The sequence below is a fragment of the Gouania willdenowi genome, chromosome 12 (assembly GCF_900634775.1).
Source record: "Gouania willdenowi chromosome 12, fGouWil2.1, whole genome shotgun sequence".
Taxonomy (NCBI): Eukaryota; Metazoa; Chordata; class Actinopteri; order Blenniiformes; family Gobiesocidae; genus Gouania; species Gouania willdenowi.
Window position 1 is genome coordinate 32,947,113 of NC_041055.1, and position 22,324 is coordinate 32,969,436.

General features: G+C 33.9%; 1 protein-coding gene across 1 annotated transcript in view; it reads left to right on the plus strand.

Annotated features, from left to right (window-relative positions):
* rxraa (retinoid X receptor, alpha a) overlaps positions 1-15,373 on the plus strand; it is a 103,418-nt gene extending 88,045 nt beyond the window's left edge. The window contains exons 6-9 of the mRNA XM_028462279.1: positions 3,869-4,053; positions 12,007-12,136; positions 13,990-14,122; positions 15,256-15,373. Of these exons, the coding sequence (XP_028318080.1) occupies positions 3,869-4,053; positions 12,007-12,136; positions 13,990-14,122; positions 15,256-15,373 (566 nt within the window). The remainder of the gene's footprint in view (positions 1-3,868; positions 4,054-12,006; positions 12,137-13,989; positions 14,123-15,255) is intronic.
* Positions 15,374-22,324: the final 6,951 nt, after the last annotated feature.

A 22,324-nucleotide genomic window follows, 5' to 3' on the forward strand; every position in this document is an offset into this window, starting at 1 on the left:
AACTCTGTTAATCACTGAAAAATAAACTAATGTTTGGCTTTGTTTCAAAATATCCACAATTCTGTTTCAGTTTCACCATTTTAGTGTCATTTTTACATTAATTTACACATTTTGTTCTGTTTTTGTCCAAACCTAATGAATGTAATTTATCTATTGTCATAATTTAATATTTATTTACAGTAGAATTTAACTAAAACTCATTTAGTTCAGGGGCCAAATATGGACCAGTTTGATCTCAAGTGGGCCACAGACTTTATGCTGGAAAACTAGTAATTTCAACTTTATTGTTCCCTAGTTTACACTTCTACATATTCATAAAAAACTAAAGATGTAAGAAACCACAAATATCCAATCAATAAGTGATAAATATCAGTCCCAGCAGGAACTACACCTAAAAATTACTAGATTTGTGACAAATTTCTATTTAAGGGAAATATTATGTAATCATTTGTGGGAAAATTGAAGGATTTTGTAACAATTTTGAGTTTTTTCAACAGTTTAACATTAAAAATGACTGTAATCATGTGATTATAATATTATGATATTAATATTTTTAGTGTGGGGGTTCACTATACCACTAATTAATAAATAATAAATAAATAATAATAATTATTATTATTATTATTATTAATAATATATTTATATATACAATTAATGTTTATATTAAAATAATAATTTATAACAAACAATAAATCACCACTAATTAATAAGATCTATATAATCTAATCTAGATTTATATTATTTTAAATTTTATGTATTTTAATTTAAGTGTTAAATACAAGTTTTTGAGTTTAATTACATTGTAAATGACAGCATGCCAATTACAATTACAGTCAATTATCTGACATAATTTACAATGTGATTATGATAACCAATTATCATTGTCATAATTGTAATTAATTACCAATTACATGATTAGTATTATAATTGCCCCCAACATTGACTAGTACTTTAATAATACAGTTTATATCACAGATATATTAAAGTTCTGTTCTGTAATCTGTGATTAGCTTAAACGTTAGCATCCTATTGCTATGTTTATATAGTTTATATATTTATATCTGATACTGTTTAAATATTGTTCAGATCCTAAAATACTTCCTAACAAACGTTCCTCACTTATTTAGTGTCTTTGATGAAAGCAGCTGTTTTTTCCTCTGAAGTGGTGATAATTCTGCTGATGAATCATTTTGAGCGTGTGTTAAAAATATCACAGAGCTACAGTAGCGGCGCTTCAGGGAATGATTACTGAGCGGAACGGGACGAAAGTGCTTTGTTTTTCAGAGAAGAGTGCACGTGAGGTGTGAACCCCACGTATTAGCGCTCTCAGCATGTGCCGCTAATGCTAACTTTCACACATCGGACAAATCAATTAGGCTGTGGCGCGGGCACGGCGGTGGCGGCAGCGTGAAGTGAAGGCTGCATCGATCGCACACGTCTGTTCACATCCAGCTTCAGAGACTCAACCATGCAACGTTAAACTGGACTTTATCCCCCTAAAGCAGGGGCCGCTAACACGTTTAGCTCAGGGGCCAAATACAGAACAGTTTGATCCCTAGTGGGCCACAGACTTTATATTGGAAAACCAGTCATTTCAACATGATTGTTTCTTAGTTTACACTTCTACGTATACATGAAATACTAAATATGTAGTAAACCCACAATATCTGAGCAATAAGTGACATATAATCTAAAATCAGTCCTAACAGGATCTACACTTTACATTTAAATTAAAATGTGTTAAAGGGAAAAAATGAGCTGTTTATACATACAGATTACAATATATAGATATATATCAATGAATTATGTTTATTTTATAGTGTAAATAAGTGTATATTATAAGAAGATTCATATATAGAAATAAATCATAGTAGTAGATATTACTAGGGTTAGGATCATATAAGTTTATATTTCCACCTTTTCCAACAGGCTTCACTGTAAATATTATGTAATATTTGAGGCAAATTTAAGGATTTTGTAAGAATTTAGATTTTTTTCACCAGTTAAACATTAAAAATGTTGTGATATAAACACCAGCGGGCCAAATTGGATGGTCCAAAAGGCTGGATTTGGCCCCCGGGCCTTGAGTTTGACACGTGATTTAAATATAAGGCCAGACAATGAATGACATTTCATTGATTTCATGACCATTTTATTTAGTTTGGGGAAATTGTGTTAAATATTTTAAGGAAAAAATGCAGGTTTTTGGGGAAAAACTTATTTTGATATAAAATGGAAGTAATTCAGGTTTTTTTTCTGCCATTTTAATTTAACTTCAGAGCTGAAGTAGATGCTACCGTGTCATTGTTGAACTATTTGGTCTTTTTTAGAGATATGATCATTTAGTGCTGTGCTTCCTAAGTGTCTCACACACACACACACACACACACACACACCAGGCCTGGGGGGGGGGGAGGGGGGGGGCTGCAGCGAATGTGCCCAGAAAAAACACGGATTAAATGAATTTATGCTCCCAGTGGAGGAGGAGGAGGAATTAGAAAATAAGTACATGATTTCAGCCTCTTCACTTTCTCTGACTCCAACTCAAATATTTACCTTGGATTGACACTCCTCTAATGTAGCTCCACCAACATGAATCCTGCGCCTATAACTAGGCCACGCCCCCCCTCTGGTCTCAGTCCACAGTGGAGACACTAAAGATGTAGATTCTGAAACTTAAGACAGGAGGATGATTTGTGACTGGTTTCCTTGGTTTTATCACCATGTGTAAAATCAGTCACTGCATTGTGTTTGAAAAATACTGAACTACTGTGGGACTCAATTTAAAAGATTTTTTAAATGTATCTAATTAATTAGGGGACTTTGTAATAATTAATTAATTAATGAACAATATTTGGACATGAGGAGCAACGTTTTTTTACATTTTGGTATATGACTGAATCAATGAAATGATAAAGAAAAAGCGTATTTAACTGCATTTTTCGTTCTGTAATTAATTAACTTTACGCAAAAAAGTCCCAATCCTGAGAAAGATACGAGAACTCAATGTCTCCTCAGCAGAAATGGAAATGTTTTTTTTTTATATATATATATATATTTTATATTTTTTTAACTAATTATTTTGGGATAATGTCGCACATGTCACATGATTTGAGTTTAAAAAGATGAGGCTGTCGCTACATGAAAAACTAAAAGTCCACAAACGTAACACAGGTCTCTCTTGGCTAATAATGGCTGTGGCAAATCCTGCTGAATGTGGTTAAATTGGCCAAAATAATCATGAAATCTGGTGAAAAGAGATTAAAAGTGACAATAAGTGTCAACATATGTGACATTAGGTGTAAAAGTGGTAGAAATGGTTTATAAGTGATGAACATGTCTGGAAAGTGGAAAGTCATTAAAATGTGATGTAGAAGTGTCAGAAATGGGAGAAATGTAGCAAAAATACATTAAAAGGAACAAAAATATGGCAATAAAAAGTGATGAAAATAGATTAAAATATGGTGAGTTTGGTGGAATTGCAGAAAATAAAATAAATAAGCAAAAATGGGCTTAAATTGTTCAGATAATATTCTTAGTTTCTTGAAGGCATCTGGCGACGCCCGTCCTGACCCCAAGGTTGAGAACCCTTAGATATAATGTAGCACACTTTTTAAATCAAGGATGTGTTCACGTGTTGTTAATTTAATTGTGCAAAGTCATGCTAAATATTAGGGGTGGGATGATACGATACGATAATTATGGACAGGAACAAACAAACAAAATGCAGTTGAAGAAATAATACGTGTAGTTTTATTCTATGTTCAGTTGACGTTGCTACTATTGTAAATGTTGTAGTTTTTTCTGTATAAAAACACACGTGCGTTGTTGCCCGTGTGCTAAAAACAGCAGTAGTGACCGGAACCAGTTTTGTTACACGCAGCCGTTCAGGAGGAGCGCCAGCGAGCTAAGGACCGTAACGACAACGAGGTGGAGTCCAGCAGCTGTGCTAACGAGGACATGCCCGTGGAGAAGATCCTGGAGGCAGAACACGCCGTGGAACCCAAGACGGAGACCTACATAGAGGGAAACATCGGCCTCAGCAGCAACTCAGTGAGTCCATCTAACATCTAACACACATTTCATTCACTTTGGATTAACGAAATTGTAGAAATAATGAAAGTCATATTTTCAACCTTCCCTGGGGAGGGACAGTGACTCTCACAACCAAGACCAAATGATTCATGTTTTATTACTTTATTTGAATAAAAAAGAATCATCATTGTGTCAGCATGGTAGGTTCTAAAGCAGAGGTACGCAACTTTTATCACATCGGGGCCACAAAAATGTGTTTGATCGAAGGGTCACATGATCAACATTCATGTCAGCATTAGAATAATGAGCGATCTGAGCATTAATACAGGAAATAAAAAATACTTTTTATTGTCATTTTGTATGTTTGTTGTTGTCTTGCTTGTTGTGAAGCATTTGGTGCATTTCTGTAGTGTTTTTGTGTATTTTTCCTGTAAAATATATGTTTTTTGAAGTAATTTTTGTGCATTTATGTTATTGTTTTGCTTGTTTGTTAGTACTGTGAGTCATTTTTTGTGTTTGTCTTGTCTTTTTGTGTACTTTAATCGTCATTTTCTCTAACTTTATGTAATTTTGTGTATTACTGTTGTCGCTTTGTTCATTTCTGGAGTATTTTCTGTGTTTTTATCTTGTCTTTTGCTGTATTTTTCAGCAATGTTGTAATTCTTTATATTTTTCAATGTTTCTTGCTTTTGTTTTGTGTATTTTTCTGTCATTTCGTACATTTACTTTGGGGGTCGCATAAAATAGGACGGAGGGCTGAATGTGGCCCCCGGCCCACCAGTTGCCTATGCCTGTGTATGATGGACTAAAGCAGTGGTTCTCACACCTGGTTTTGGTGTTCCCCACTTTAAGGCTCCACCCACTGCCCCTTTGGGAACAAGTAACATCATAATTCATAATAAATTAAAGCATAAGTTAAACTAATAACTTTCATAAAAGAAGAAAACAGAAAAATAAATAAATTTTTTTAAGTGTAATGTTCTGTTCCACTTCACACGCCAACATAAAAAAATATTTTTACACTTTAGATTTAGTTCCAGGTCCATATGTAATACAGTTTAATCATTTAATGCTCTTTTTTTTCAGGTTCTCGTTATGACTTTTACTGTTAATGATCTTAATTAGATTCATTTGAAAATGTCCTCCTGTTTATCACATACCTCATCATATTTTTGCCATCACTGCTCTAAATAAATGTTTCTTATTTCACCAATAAATGAAAGATAAAAGCAAATCAGTTCAAAGGAGAGTTTTAATTTGATAACTTTTATAATTTGGTGCCAATTCCTGATATATTTCATTTCTGATTAATTGTGATTTAATCATTTAGATTATTGTGATTTTAGTTCACTTTTGAATTGTACACGTCTAAAAACAATACATGAATTAGTCGCTCTGACTGTTATTTACACTGAAACCTATGAATGTGTACGACATTACATTACATTACATTACATTACATGACATACATTACATTACATGACATTACATGACATTACAGTTAACCTGTAAACACAAAATAAATGTGTTTCCAACTGTGCTGGTTCATCATTAGTGGCTTTCCTTCTATAATAACTCCCTCCCTTTGCTGTGGGTTTCCTCATCCATCCCTCATCCATCCCTCATCCATCCGTTCAGTATCAGCTCTGAACCCTGGGCTCAGTGTAACTCACTACAACCATGAATAATGCAGCACACACACTGTTCCTGAAAGCATTACAAAGACTTTCTCTGGAATTCTGCTTGTGTGTGTGTGTGTGTGTGTGTGCGTGTGTGTGTGTGTGTGTGGTGTGCGGTGTGTGTGTGTGTGTGTGGTGTGTGGTGTGTGTGCGTGTGCGTGTGCGTGCGTGCGGGCGTGCGTGCGTGCGTGCGTGCGTGCGTGCGTGCGTGCGTGCGTGCGTGTGTGTGTGTGTGCGTGCGTGTGTGTGTGTGTGCGTGTGTGTGTGTGTGCTCCAGGCCAGGGAAATGTCCTGTGAAGTAAAGGTAGTAATGTGAAGGCTGCTATGGGAGTAAATGGAGCTGTTTTTTTGGGGGAGGCAGAGGGAAATGTAGGAGCTGAGCGTTAACATGAGGGAGTGAGACACTAAAGGTGTGTGGATCTGCAGCTCCCACCGTTCCCCTCCAGGCTGGAAAATGATCCAAAACCAACGTGAAACTGGGAAGATTCAAGTGAAATAATAAATATTTCAAACATGATCAACATTTTTAGATATGACAAATAAAGGGCTAGGGATAAAGTAAATGAGGTTAAACTATATAGAAGTTTAATATCAGAATGAATACTCCATGTAAATGACTGTAGTGCAGATGTGAGCAAATGGTGGTCTGGGGGCCACATGTGGTCCTGAAAATAAACACACAAAATGTCTCCAAAAGCACATGAGGGTAACGTAAATATACAAAATGACTCTAAAAACATCCAAAGTAACTGAAAAACCCACATAATGACTTTGTACCAGAGCCTTTTCACATTTTAATGCAGTCATAATAATCTGCATACATTTTTAGTCACAGGATAACTCAATCACTAGTTGATCTGTTACACTATGTGAGATGTTGAACAGACTTTCTACATATTGGTCCTTTTGTCACTCTCTAGACTTTAAATCATATGTTTTCTGTTTGAATGTGGGATATTGTCCTAAAACATGCCTGTGAGGCATTTATGTGTCACGTTTGGTCCTGATCTAAAATAAAATGAGAATTTGTTTCATTTTAGAATGTAATGTTTTTTTTCTGTCCGTTTTTCCTACAATCTCAGAAATCGTAGTCCACAGACTCGCCTGTTACAGACACGAGTCATAGTAACAACGTTAGCTGGTCCTGCTGTGTGGAGCAGAAAGAGTTAGAGGTTCAACTGGACCAGTGTGATGGACCAGTGTGATGGACCAGTGTGATGGACCAGTGTGATAGACCAGTGTGATGGACCAGTGTGATAGACCAGTGTGATAGACCAGTGTGATAGACCAGTGTGATAGACCAGTGTGATAGACCAGTGTGATGGACCAGTGTGATAGACCAGTGTGATAGACCAGTGTGATAGACCAGTGTGATAGACCAGTGTGATGTAATGAAGTGTGTTGATCTGATGGTGACCTAGAACAGGAGTTAAACAGGCGTCAGTAATAGAGGCTTTTTATGTGGAGGCGGGGCATAGGAGGACACACACACTCACACTAACCTTTATTTATAACGTGTTTCTATTGTTGTGTTTTATTATGGTTTCTGTTCCTGCTCCACTGGTCTTAATCTGTAAGCTTTTATCATACAGAGAGGATGTAATAGATGAATAGAATACGTTAGAATAGACATTTATTCATCTCCAGAGGAGAAATTCAGTTTGACGAAGTGACAGAAACAAAAATTCACAAAATGACTTTAAAAATACACAAAGTACTTCTATAAACCTCCAAAGTTGGACATCTTAAAATATAAGGTTCCCACTGGGATTGATCCCAGTTATTATGAAAGAAGGCCATTACAGGAACTGGTTAAAAAGTCATTATGGAGGAGATCTACACAATGGAGAAAAGGACTTTTCATCTGTGAATCACAGCAGGTGACTGTGCACAAAAACTGACTGAGAATGTGTTACTTTATTTATTTTCTCTGTCTCTATACACAAACAAAACTAAATAAATAGTTTAAAAAAAACCTCCAAAATAACAGAAAAAACACAAAATGACTCTAAAAACAAATACAATTAGTGAAAGATTTACAAAAATGACAGAAAAAGACACAAAATGACAACAAAGATTTACAAAATGACTCTAAAACCTTCAAAGTAAAGAAAAAAGACACAAAATGACTTGAAAACATACAATTAGTGAAAAATGTACAAAAATGACTTTAAATGACCACAAAATATACAAAATGACTATATTTTTCTGTACTTATGTTCATTTTTGCTGTTTTTGTGTGTGTCATGTAATTGTGCAGATTTTTGTTGTCATTTTGTGTTTTTAAAGTTGTTTTTAGACTCATTTTGTGTATTTTTTTTGCTGTTTAATGTATGTTTCTCTCATGTTGTATGTTTACTGACTGCTTTACTGTGATTGGTTCTAATCCCACATTAGTTCATCTCTTGTCGTGGCCTGGGAGGAGACGCGCACACACACGCACACACACACACACACACACACACACACTCTCTCCTCTTCTTTCATGTCGACTTTAACTTTTACAGATTCTAAATAAATGTCATGATTCTAACTCAAGGCAGTGTTGCTGTTATTTAGCTGATAATAAGTTTAAAGGTTGATTAAACAAACATGTGGACACATCATCATCATCATCATCATCATCATCATCATCATCATCATCATCATCATCATCATCATCATCTCCAGCTCAAAGTGGGACATTTTCAGCCCACTGTGAAATGAGAGCTCTGTTTCCTGTGTTGTCACGCTCGTACAGTCTGGTTCAAGCAGAATAATGAAATATTGAAATGTTTCGTGTCTCCTCCTCGAGTGATGAAAATTTCATAAGCGTTAACGTAAGCCTGGATGATTGAACCTCAGCTGCCTTAAAAAAAAGAAAAAACATTTGGATTTTTTGAAAAAGATGAATTTAGTTTGTGACTGAAACGACAAAAATCTGTTCAGGTGTAAAAAAAGATGATTTTATTATTTAGTCAGGCCGATATGAATAATGTGAATAAAAGAGAATGTGAAGTAAATAACAGTTTATTCAGTTTATTAGAAAAGATCCTGTAAAAACATACAAACATATAGATATTATAAATATGTTCCACCGTATGATGTAGATCTGTATGAACACAGACACAGTAACACATTAAAAAGAAAAGAGAAAGTCAAACTTATCATAATGTCCGTTTATTATCTGTTTATAATCTCACTAATATGAACATTAACACTCATCATTAATAACTTTTTACTGCAGCACCAGTGGTGTTTTTGGTCTGAATTATGGATTTTAATTCTTCATATTTTTAAACTTAACCAACACGTAACCGATCAGGACCAGGTTATGAAATGGATCAGATCTGATAGAGAGTATTAAAGCTTGGTTAGATTAATCCAATCTAGATTCGTAGTACAGTATACTATATAATATACCATTTAGAACAGCTCTTTTTCTTTAGCGCTTGTTTATTGTGTGTGTTTTAGTGAATTTTTCTGTAATTTTGTGAGTTTTTGTGGGTGTTGTCTATTAATTTAGCTTTTTATTGTCACTTTGTGTTCTTAAAGTCATTTTTGTGTCTTTTTGCGGTCGTTTTGTAAATAGACAATTTGATTTTTATAGAGGTCCAGTTTTTCAGTTCCTATGATTTGAGAAGTGTCCCATTAATTGAACACAATGATAATGTTAGTACTAGTTTTTTAGATGCATATTTTATAGTTTGTTCATAATGATACTGAACTAACTACATTTATCATAAAGTAGCAGTTTCATGTGATGCTCAGAGTTCATGTGAGGAAAGTCGTCAGATGGACGTAAATAAAGCAGTGTAAACACATTGATGAGGCGTGTCTTGTATATTAATGTATAATAATATATGATCATGTATAATAGGAACAGTGGGAGCTTCCTGTTTGATGTAGAGGTGAAGCTAAAGATGTACGTCTGACCCCAGAGACATAACTTTAGTTTCCTCAGAGTGGAGCTGATTGGTTCACACAGATCACATGATCAGATGATGAAATATTCATCAGAGCGTGTTCCGTCTCCCTGAAGAGGAAAAAAAGAGGACTTTTAGTTTCTTAAACAGTGTTATCTTTGTGCTTCTAACTTTGTCACATTTCACTTGCATATTAGTGCAGTCGGAGGCCGTGGGGAGGGAACGTGGAGCAGAGGATGATGGGAAGGAAAACTTTGGCTTCTTTTTCACAGAAACCATCAGGATGTTCTCCTGATGATTGATTTAAAATTATGGAGAAAAAAAAACACAAAAAGTAGAAAGAGGAAGTTTTAGTTTCACACGGAGGACAGTGTGAAATCATCAGGGATTGATCACATGATCACATTGTTTCTGTGTTTAGTGAGACCATGGATACGTTAGGTTAGTATATGATTAGTATATAATTAGTATTCCTGTCATATTCTTCTTCCTTCTGAATCTAATGAACTGAGACGTTTAAGGAAACTTAGTTCTTGTCTTTAATTTCACACAAATGAACTTTTTATTACATTTCTCAGCATTATTATTATCAGATCTTAACCTTGGCGTGAACATACATTTCCATGAAAACATTAGAACGTGCTAGCAAGCCTAGCATTAGCATCAGTGTTTTTCAACCTTTTTATTAAAAAAATCCATGCACAGCACCAACCAAAAAACCTGCAGCTGAGGTCAGGAGCTGCTGTGAAGCTGAAGCGTTTGGCATATTTACACACAACATTTACAGTCATGTTTTTTAGAACTATTAGAGGAAATTGATGAATTTCTTAACCTGATTAAGCATCAGTGGTTTCCAGTGACTTGTAGACAGGCTGTGATGCATTAGAGTGTTGCTATTATTCAGCTTCCCGGGCTGTTGTTGTTGTTGTTGTTGACCATCTGTTGCCGTCTGTTGGCTCACTGAGCACGACCGTGACTCACCGCAGTCACATGACCCACACCATGCACACACGGCGCTATGTAATTGATACACAGGACTGAGCAGGTTAGCGCGTAGCTTGAATCTTTCATCAACTGTGGATTGTTTCCAGTCTTCTTTGATGGTTTTAAACAAAAGTAATGGGATACTTACCCTTACACACACACACACACGCGTGCGAGAGCGAATACATTTAATCAGCATAGCCTGAATTGAAAGGTTATATAATACATAATGAACCCAAATAATATGTGGAGATGACGACAAACACATGAACATATTTAAATTAAAGGAGTTAGTGTTATGGATCTACTGGTGCTCCTTGTTTCTTGTGATTAACTGCCCTGGTGGTAGCGTTAGCTACTAAAACATAGAAAACACTTGTTTATTTGTTGAAAAGTTTATTTTTTATCTTTTATTTGTTTTGTCTGCACCAGGAACACAATCAATAGTCACCAGATTGTTTGGATACCACTTACTGTTGATGGAGAAAATAATTTTGGGAGAATAAAGTCAAAATGTCTAGAATAAAATTTAAATTTTTGTTATTGCTATTTGCTATAAAGTCAAATCTACAGAAGCTGACTAGGGCCAATTCACCATATATGACAACAAACAGTAGATGGTAGCCGTGTATCAATGAATGTGTTAAACTGTATACTTTAATGACAAAGATTATTTCTCTTTTATCTCATAAATACAGTGTTGTAATATCTGTTGGATTTTGAAGAGATATTGGTAAAAGTGAAAGTGTTCAGAAGTAAAAACCAGTGTTTTTATGAAGAAGTGGAGCATTTAGTCCGTCTGTGGCTATTAAGGAGCTACGGAAACACATTAGGACCAGTTTGGATGGACACTGGTGGAGTAAATGGTAAATTGGCTTTTCAATTTTAATCTCAACATTAAATTTCAACTTATTCTCGACATTTCAACTTTATTTTTTCACAAATCCTGGACTTAGTTCTTTGAAATGTGCAGCTTTTTAGGAGCTGAAATAACCACAGATGAACAGGAACGGGACCTAAAAACTGCATAAATAATGTCTATGTGGTGGACCTGGTCCAGGAGCTGGGGAGGATAAAGGACCACAGCAGACCTCCGTTGGTCCCATTGGCTCCGACAGAATGTGCTCTGAAGTTATTCCATTTTAATTTAAAGTCATTGGCAGTGCTGCAAGTAAATGCTACTGATATTGATTCGACACAAAATAAGAAGAGCCTCTTTAGCGTTAGCGCTGCTAGCTGCACGTCCAACAGGCTGATTATTGTTAGTAGACGTTGTTCCTCCACAGGTTGGGACAGAAACCCTCTATTTTCTCTTCTTCTTCAGGTTATTATTGAAAATGAGCTGATGAGCCAAAGACTACAGCACAGCTGGTATGTTTGACCTTCTCTTTGTTCCTCCACAGCCCAACGACCCAGTGACCAACATCTGTCAGGCTGCAGACAAGCAGCTGTTCACGCTGGTGGAGTGGGCCAAGAGGATCCCACACTTCTCAGAGCTGCCCCTGGACGACCAGGTCATTCTGCTACGAGCAGGTCTGTCAGATTTTAATTACTTTGGAGGCATCACATTATGTTTTAGCTTCAGTTATTGAAAATACAGTAAGAAAATATAACCTGCTCTAACTTTGTCTGTATCACAATCAGAAAATCAAACATTAAATAAATTGCTGCTCGAAGCTTTGTTTTTTCTCTACCGTAAACACTCAGTTGTTGGTAAAGTTTGATGCATTGCATTGTGGGATGTGGAGTCCTATAGAAGTGTGTTTTTACTTCATTTTTTCTGTGATTTCTTGTGTTTTACCGTCAAAAACTCTGACAAGAGACTTCCCAACATATTTCTTCTCTTTTCACACCAAATAACAATGATGGATCTTTATTTTGATTAGATACAAATCCGCCCTAAATTGAATGTCTGATGGAGTGAGGTATTATCACTGGGAATACTGGGAACAAACTAAAATGAAGTCGAACCAATCACTGAAATCACAGTAAGAATGAAGGAAAAACACTTTAATATTTGTCCATCCATAAAGTCAGTAAAATGATGGTCTATTGTTCTATGAATCTGTGATAAACACATTTATTTATTCATCTGAATAATATCCACTGTTATCCAGGAACCTTTATTATTATATTATTATAGTCATCTTAAAGATGGAAATCATGGTTTTAATCACTAATAAAATGGTTCAAAGTGAACAAAAATGGTGGAAAAGGAGGTGAAATGTGATTTAAAAACCACAGAAATTGGTTGTAAATTAAAGTGGAGAAAAACAGACAGAAAAAATGGTAAAAATGGTTCAAAGTGTCAGTATTGGAACAATTAGTTTAAACTGGTAAATAATGGACATGTCAAATGGTGAATGTGGTTAAATTGGCAAAAATAATCATGAAATATGGTGAAAGAGGTTAAAAGTGACAATAATAGATCAACATATGTGACATTAGGTGTAAAAGTGGTAGAAATGGTTTATAAGTGATGAACATGTCTGGAAAGTGGAAAAAATGTGTAGAAAAGTCATTAAAATGTGATGTAGAAGTGTCAGAAATGGGAGAAATGGAGCAAAAATGCATTAAAAGGAGCAAAAATATGGCAAGAAAAAAGTGATAAAATATGTTAAAATATGGAGAGTTTGGTGGAGTTGTAGAAAAAGAGAAAAAATAGGCAAAAATGGGATCAAATTGTTAAACAAAATGTTTTAGTTTCTTGAAGGCATCTGGCGACCCTGGTCTACAGGACTCGACATCCCACAATGCACCAAATTTTATTAGTAACAGAGTTTACAGTGGAGATGAAAACAAAGTAGCGATTTCAACCTTTTACATCTTTTCTTTCGATCAAATGATGTTTTATTTATTGATCTATGATAAAGTTGAGCAGTGCACGGTCCAGCCTTTATTAACTCCCTGTGACACACACATGCACACACACACACACACACTGATGGAGAGACTCCAGCAGACTTTCTCCCTCACAGCCTCTCAGGTTTTTCTATAAATAACCACTTTAGTTCTGCTGTATCACAGATAAAAGCATCACAGCTCCACTCTGGGGAGGAGAGGAGAGTGTTGCCAGGCAGAACAGTTAAAGGAGCCCTGCTGCCGTTCAGTGTGTGTGTGTGTGTGTGTGACACATCAAGCTTGTTGTCTTCATCGTGCTGGCAGCCTCACTTCATCCTTTTTACACGCTTGTCTCCTCAGAGCTTCACATTTCAATGTGTTGGTAATAACCTGAGAAAGAGACGAGCTCACACTGAGAACTCTAATTGATTCATCGTAGCCCCGCCCCCTCATCTTTGTTGTTACTTTCATACGCTGTGAATGCTCTGTGAACTTTTCGATGACCTTTTTTCTTTTCCTCATTCTCCTTCTTCTCTCTGCGTCAGGTTGGAATGAGCTCCTCATCGCGTCGTTCTCACATCGCTCCATAGCGGTGAAAGATGGCATCCTGCTGGCCACGGGCCTCCACGTGCATCGTAACAGCGCCCACAGCGCCGGCGTCGGAGCTATCTTTGACAGGTTGCTTTTTTAAACTTTGCTTTTTTATGTTTTCTGCAAAATATAAACACTGACCTTATTTTTACAAGTTGTTCTTGCAGCTTATTTGGTTGATAACCAATACTACGGCTGCACAATTATGGCCTAAATGATAATCACGATTATTTTCAATCAATATTGTAATCATGAGTAATTAATTACACAAAATAATGCACTAAAAAAATTATGCACTTTTTTTCCTATGCAAACAGCGTGGAACCTTTCTGATTTCTCAAGTTCCCAGTATACCCATAATACTGATGCACAGCCCACACACAAGAAGCAGGAGAACCAGAAGTTTGCTGTTTTTTATTGTAATACAAAAACACATTTATTTTAGAAAGTTTGGTTAAAAATCCAGAAAAGCATGAATATATGTCTTAGTTAAATGTAAGTTAGTGCTTTGTGAACATGTAATCATAATATTCTTTATTCATATTACACATTATATAGCACTCAGTGATGAAATCATAAACACTATTTAGTTGTTTAAGATCATTAATTGTTTTCATTGATTCAGTCATAAACCAACATACATTTAAACTGGAAAACATTGCTTTTGTGTTTTGTGTCAAATATTGTGATGCCATTAATTTAAGTGAATTAATTACAAAATTATAATTTTTCTGCTATTTTACTTGGATTTTGAGGTCCTTCCTGGGGGTGCAATTCCATGTAATTTGGCAGGACGGTATAGTTTGGAGAAAAATTTTACATGAGTTTGTTGATGCAATTTCAGGACTCGTAAGCGCCACCTAGAGTTGTAACTTTACACTGGTTTGAAATAACTGGATGGCATCCAGTAGGTATATGCATTGAACCGTGACCAGCAAAAATATAACCTGGACCTTTAACCTAAATCCAACAGGAAGTCTGTCATTTTGATTTAGCGGGCCACATTTAGCACTTTCTGCAATTTTTGGCCTAATCACGCCTCCTACTGTTCATCATTCCTGCTCAAAGTTTTGCATTTATGTTCTTGTTTCCACTTCCATGAGCCATGCTACTTTTTAAATATTATTCACTGAGAAACATTCATGTACCAGTTTGGATTCAGAAACTTAACTAAGAGGATCCGTCATGTGTTCATTAATGTTCTCGTCTCTCCTGTTCAGAGTTTTAACGGAGCTGGTTTCAAAGATGAGGGACATGCAAATGGACAAGACGGAGCTGGGCTGTCTGCGGGCCATCGTGCTCTTCAACCCAGGTAACGTTTACCAGCTGATCACATGAAAGATAACACACATTAACACACGTTTGCACACAATTCTTTATGCCAGACTTTATTATATGTACTGTATGTGTGATACTTAGCATCAAATCAGATTTATTAAGTAAAAGGCGAAAAAGTGTCAAACACACAAAAATAGAGGTAAAGCTATTATAAGGCATAAAAAGGCAAATATTGATATATGCCTAACTGTCTTCTTTGCACATTTAAAGTATGTGCATTATATTGCAGTAGATTTTAGGGTCTAATGATGGTCCTAACTCAATTTTTTTTTTTTTAATTTTTTTGGGAAAAAAAGCCTTGCATAGCCTTACTTTTTATTTGGGTGAAGTTTAGTTTTTTGTCATTTTTTGTGCCTTACTGCTTTCTTAGCCCTGTTTAAGTATGTGCATTATATTTGCAGTAGTTTTTAGGGTCTAATGATTAGTCCTAACTCAATTTTTTTTTTTTGAAATTTTTGAAAAAAAAGCCTTGCTATAGCCTTACTTTTGATTTTGGGTGATTTTAGTTTTTTGTCATTTTTGGTGCCTTAATGCTTTCTTAGCCCTGTTTAAGTATGTGCATTATATTTGCAGTAGATTTTAGGGTCTAATGATGGTCCTAACTCAATTTTTTTTTTTTTAATTTTTTTGAAAAAAAAGCCTTGCTATAGCCTTACTTTTGATTTTGGGTGATTTTAGTTTTTTGTCATTTTTTGTGCCTTAATGCTTTCTTAGCCCTGTTTAAGTATGTGCATTATATTTGCAGTAGATTTTAGGGTCTAATGATGGTCCTAACTCAATTTTTTTTTTTGGAATTTTTTTTGAAAAAAAAGCCTTGCTATAGCCTTACTTTTGATTTTGGGTGATTTTAGTTTTTTGTCATTTTTTGTGCCTTAATGCTTTCTTAGCCCTGTTTAAGTATGTGCATTATATTTGCAGTAGATTTTAGGGTCTAATGATGGTCCTAACTCAATTTTTTTTTTTGGAATTTTTGAAAAAAAAGCCTTGCTATAGCCTTACTTTTGATTTTGGGTGATTTTAGTTTTTTGTCATTTTTTGTGCCTTAATACTTTTCTTAGCCCTGTTTAAGTATGTGCATTATATTTGCAGTAGATTTAGGGTCCTAATGATGGTCCTAACTCAATTTTTTTTTTTGGAATTTTTTTGAAAAAAAAGCCTTGCTATAGCCTTACTTTTTGATTTTGGGTGATTTTAGTTTTTGTCATTTTTTGTGCCTTACTGCTTTCTTAGCCCTGTTTAAGTATGTGCATTATATTTGCAGTAGATTTAGGGTCTAATGATGGTCCTAACTCAATTTTTTTTTTTTGGAAATCTTTTGAAAAAAAAGCCTTGCTATAGCCTTACTTTTGATTTTGGGTGATTTTAGTTTTTTGTCATTTTTTGTGCCTTAATGCTTTCTTAGCCCTGTTTAAGTATGTGCATTATATTTGCAGTAGATTTTAGGGTCTAATGATGGTCCTAACTCAATTTTTTTTTTTGGAATTTTTTTTGAAAAAAAAGCCTTGCTATAGCCTTACTTTTGATTTTGGGTGATTTTAGTTTTTTGTCATTTTTGTGCCTTACTGCTTTCTTAGCCCTGTTTAAGTATGTGCATTATATTTGCAGTAGATTTTAGGGTCTAATGATGGTCCTAACTCAATTTTTTTTTTTTTGAAATTTTTGAAAAAAAAGCCTTACTTTTGATTTTGGGTGATTTTAGTTTTTTGTCATTTTTTGTGCCTTACTGCTTTCTTAGCCCTGTTTAAGTATGTGCATTATATTTGCAGTAGATTTTAGGGTCTAATGATGGTCCTAACTCAATTTTTTTTTTTTTGAAATTTTTGAAAAAAAAGCCTTGCTATAGCCTTACTTTGATTTTGGGGTGATTTTAGTTTTTTGTCATTTTTTGTGCCTTACTGCTTTCTTAGCCCTGTTTAAGTATGTGCATTATATTTGCAGTAGATTTTAGGGTCTAATGATGGTCCTAACTCAATTTTTTTTTTTGGAATTTTTTTTGAAAAAAAAAGCCTTGCTATAGCCTTACTTTTGATTTTGGGTGATTTTAGTTTTTTGTCATTTTTTGTGCCTTACTGCTTTCTTAGCCCTGTTTAAGTATGTGCATTATATTTGCAGTAGATTATAGAGTCTAGTAATGGTCCTAACTCAATTTTTTTTTTTGGAATTTTTTTTGAAAAAAAAGCCTTGCTATAGCCTTACTTTTGATTTTGGGTGATTTTAGTTTTTTGTCATTTTTTGTGCCTTAATGCTTTCTTAGCCCTGTTTAAGTATGTGCATTATATTTGCAGTAGATTTTAGGGTCTAATGATGGTCCTAACTCAATTTTTTTTTTTGAAATTTTTGAAAAAAAAAGCCTTGCTATAGCCTTACTTTTGATTTTGGGTGATTTTAGTTTTTTGTCATTTTTTGTGCCTTAATGCTTTCTTAGCCCTGTTTAAGTATGTGCATTATATTTGCAGTAGATTTTAGGGTCTAATGATGGTCCTAACTCAATTTTTTTTTTTTGAAATTTTTGAAAAAAAAGCCTTGCTATAGCCTTACTTTTGATTTTGGGTGATTTTAGTTTTTTGTCATTTTTGTGCCTTACTGCTTTCTTAGCCCTGTTTAAGTATGTGCATTATATTTGCAGTAGATTTTAGGGTCTAATGATGGTCCTAACTCAATTTTTTTTTTTTTGGAATTTTTTTTGAAAAAAAAAGCCTTGCTATAGCCTTACTTTTGATTTTGGGTGATTTTAGTTTTTTGTCATTTTTTGTGCCTTAATGCTTTCTTAGCCCTGTTTAAGTATGTGCATTATATTTGCAGTAGATTTTAGGGTCTAATGATGGTCCTAACTCAATTTTTTTTTTTGAAATTTTTGAAAAAAAAGCCTTGCTATAGCCTTACTTTTGATTTTGGGTGATTTTTATTTTTTGTCATTTTTTGTGCCTTACTGCTTTCTTAGCCCTGTTTAAGTATGTGCATTATATTTGCAGTAGATTTTAGGGTCTAATGATGGTCCTAACTCAATTTTTTTTTTTGGAATTTTTTTTGAAAAAAAAGCCTTGCTATAGCCTTACTTTTGATTTTGGGTGATTTTAGTTTTTTGTCATTTTTTGTGCCTTACTGCTTTCTTAGCCCTGTTTAAGTATGTGCATTATATTTGCAGTAGATTTTAGGGTCTAATGATGGTCCTAACTCAATTTTTTTTTTTTTTTTAATTTTTGAAAAAAAAGCCTTGCTATAGCCTTACTTTTGATTTTGGGTGATTTTAGTTTTTTGTCATTTTTTGTGCCTTACTGCTTTCTTAGCCCTGTTTAAGTATGTGCATTATATTTGCAGTAGATTTTAGGGTCTAATGATGGTCCTAACTCAATTTTTTTTTTTTTGAAATTTTTGAAAAAAAAGCCTTGCTATAGCCTTACTTTTGATTTTGGGTGATTTTAGTTTTTTGTCATTTTTTGTGCCTTACTGCTTTCTTAGCCCTGTTTAAGTATGTGCATTATATTTGCAGTAGATTTTAGGGTCTAATGATGGTCCTAACTCAATTTTTTTTTTTTGAAATTTTTGAAAAAAAAGCCTTGCTATAGCCTTACTTTTGATTTTGGGTGATTTTAGTTTTTTGTCATTTTTTGTGCCTTAACTGCTTTCTTAGCCCTGTTTAAGTATGTGCATTATATTTGCAGTAGATTTTAGGGTCTAATGATGGTCCTAACTCAATTTTTTTTTTTTTGAAATTTTTTGAAAAAAAAAGCCTTGCTATAGCCTTACTTTTGATTTTGGGTGATTTTAGTTTTTTGTCATTTTTTGTGCCTTACTGCTTTCTTAGCCCTGTTTAAGTATGTGCATTATATTTGCAGTAGATTTTAGGGTCTAATGATGGTCCTAACTCAATTTTTTTTTTTTGAAATTTTTGAAAAAAAAGCCTTGCTATAGCCTTACTTTTGATTTTGGGTGATTTTAGTTTTTTGTCATTTTTTGTGCCTTAATGCTTTCTTAGCCCTGTTTAAGTATGTGCATTATATTTGCAGTAGATTTTAGGGTCTAATGATGGTCCTAACTCAATTTTTTTTTTTTTGAAATTTTTGAAAAAAAAAGCCTTGCTATAGCCTTACTTTTGATTTTGGGTGATTTTAGTTTTTTGTCATTTTTTGTGCCTTACTGCTTTCTTAGCCCTGTTTAAGTATGTGCATTATATTTGCAGTAGATTTTTAGGGTCTAATGATGGTCCTAACTCAATTTTTTTTTTTTGAAATTTTTGAAAAAAAAGCCTTGCTATAGCCTTACTTTTGATTTTGGGTGATTTTAGTTTTTTGTCATTTTTTGTGCCTTAACTGCTTTCTTAGCCCTGTTTAAGTATGTGCATTATATTTGCAGTAGATTTTAGGGTCTAATGATGGTCCTAACTCAATTTTTTTTTTTTTGAAATTTTTGAAAAAAATGCCTTGCTATAGCCTTACTTTTGATTTTGGTGATTTTAGTTTTTTGTCATTTTTGTGCCTTAATGCTTTCTTAGCCCTGTTTAAGTATGTGCATTATATTTGCAGTAGATTTTAGGGTCTAATGATGGTCCTAACTCAATTTTTTTTTTTTTTTAAATTTTTGGAAAAAAAGCCTTGCTATAGCCTTACTTTTGATTTTGGGTGATTTTAGTTTTTTGTCATTTTTTGTGCCTTACTGCTTTCTTAGCCCTGTTTAAGTATGTGCATTATATTTGCAGTAGATTTTAGGGTCTAATGATGGTCCTAACTCAATTTTTTTTTTTTTGAAATTTTTGAAAAAAAAAGCCTTGCTATAGCCTTACTTTTGATTTTGGGTGATTTTAGTTTTTTGTCATTTTTTGTGCCTTAATGCTTTCTTAGCCCTGTTTAAGTATGTGCATTATATTTGCAGTAGATTTTAGGGTCTAATGATGGTCCTAACTCAATTTTTTTTTTTTGAAATTTTTGAAAAAAAAGCCTTGCTATAGCCTTACTTTTGATTTTGGGTGATTTTAGTTTTTTGTCATTTTTTGTGCCTTACTGCTTTCTTAGCCCTGTTTAAGTATGTGCATTATATTTGCAGTAGATTTTAGGGTCTAATGATGGTCCTAACTCAATTTTTTTTTTTTTGAAATTTTTGAAAAAAAAGCCTTGCTATAGCCTTACTTTTGATTTTGGGTGATTTTAGTTTTTTGTCATTTTTTGTGCCTTACTGCTTTCTTAGCCCTGTTTAAGTATGTGCATTATATTTGCAGTAGATTTTAGGGTCTAATGATGGTCCTAACTCAATTTTTTTTTTTTTGAAATTTTTGAAAAAAAAGCCTTGCTATAGCCTTACTTTTGATTTTGGGTGATTTTAGTTTTTTGTCATTTTTTTGTGCCTTACTGCTTTCTTAGCCCTGTTTAAGTATGTGCATTATATTTGCAGTAGATTTTAGGGTCTAATGATGGTCCTAACTCAATTTTTTTTTTTTTGAAATTTTTGAAAAAAAAGCCTTGCTATAGCCTTACTTTTGATTTTGGGTGATTTTAGTTTTTTGTCATTTTTTGTGCCTTACTGCTTTCTTAGCCCTGTTTAAGTATGTGCATTATATTTGCAGTAGATTTTAGGGTCTAATGATGGTCCTAACTCAATTTTTTTTTTTTTTGAAATTTTTTGAAAAAAAAGCCTTGCTATAGCCTTACTTTTGATTTTGGGTGATTTTAGTTTTTTGTCATTTTTTGTGCCTTACTGCTTTCTTAGCCCTGTTTAAGTATGTGCATTATATTTGCAGTAGATTTTAGGGTCTAATGATGGTCCTAACTCAATTTTTTTTTTTTTTGAAATTTTTGAAAAAAAAGCCTTGCTATAGCCTTACTTTTGATTTTGGGTGATTTTAGTTTTTTGTCATTTTTGTGCCTTACTGCTTTCTTAGCCCTGTTTAAGTATGTGCATTATATTTGCAGTAGATTTTAGGGTCTAATGATGGTCCTAACTCAATTTTTTTTTTTTTGAAATTTTTGAAAAAAAAGCCTTGCTATAGCCTTACTTTTGATTTTGGGTGATTTTAGTTTTTTGTCATTTTTTGTGCCTTACTGCTTTCTTAGCCCTGTTTAAGTATGTGCATTATATTTGCAGTAGATTTTAGGGTCTAATGATGGTCCTAACTCAATTTTTTTTTTTTTGAAATTTTTGAAAAAAAAAGCCTTGCTATAGCCTTACTTTTGATTTTGGGTGATTTTAGTTTTTTGTCATTTTTTGTGCCTTACTGCTTTCTTAGCCCTGTTTAAGTATGTGCATTATATTTGCAGTAGATTTTAGGGTCTAATGATGGTCCTAACTCAATTTTTTTTTTTTTTGAAATTTTTGAAAAAAAAGCCTTGCTATAGCCTTACTTTTGATTTTGGGTGATTTTAGTTTTTTGTCATTTTTTGTGCCTTAATGCTTTCTTAGCCCTGTTTAAGTATGTGCATTATATTTGCAGTAGATTTTAGGGTCTAATGATGGTCCTAACTCAATTTTTTTTTTTTTGAAATTTTTGAAAAAAAAGCCTTGCTATAGCCTTACTTTTGATTTTGGGTGATTTTAGTTTTTTGTCATTTTTTGTGCCTTACTGCTTTCTTAGCCCTGTTTAAGTATGTGCATTATATTTGCAGTAGATTTTAGGGTCTAATGATGGTCCTAACTCAATTTTTTTTTTTTTAATTTTTTTGGGAAAAAAAGCCTTGCTATAGCCTTACTTTTGATTTTGGGTGATTTTAGTTTTTTGTCATTTTTTGTGCCTTACTGCTTTCTTAGCCCTGTTTAAGTATGTGCATTATATTTGCAGTAGATTTTAGGGTCTAATGATGGTCCTAACTCAATTTTTTTTTTTTTGAAATTTTTGAAAAAAAAGCCTTGCTATAGCCTTACTTTTGATTTTGGGTGATTTTAGTTTTTTGTCATTTTTTGTGCCTTACTGCTTTCTTAGCCCTGTTTAAGTATGTGCATTATATTTGCAGTAGATTTTAGGGT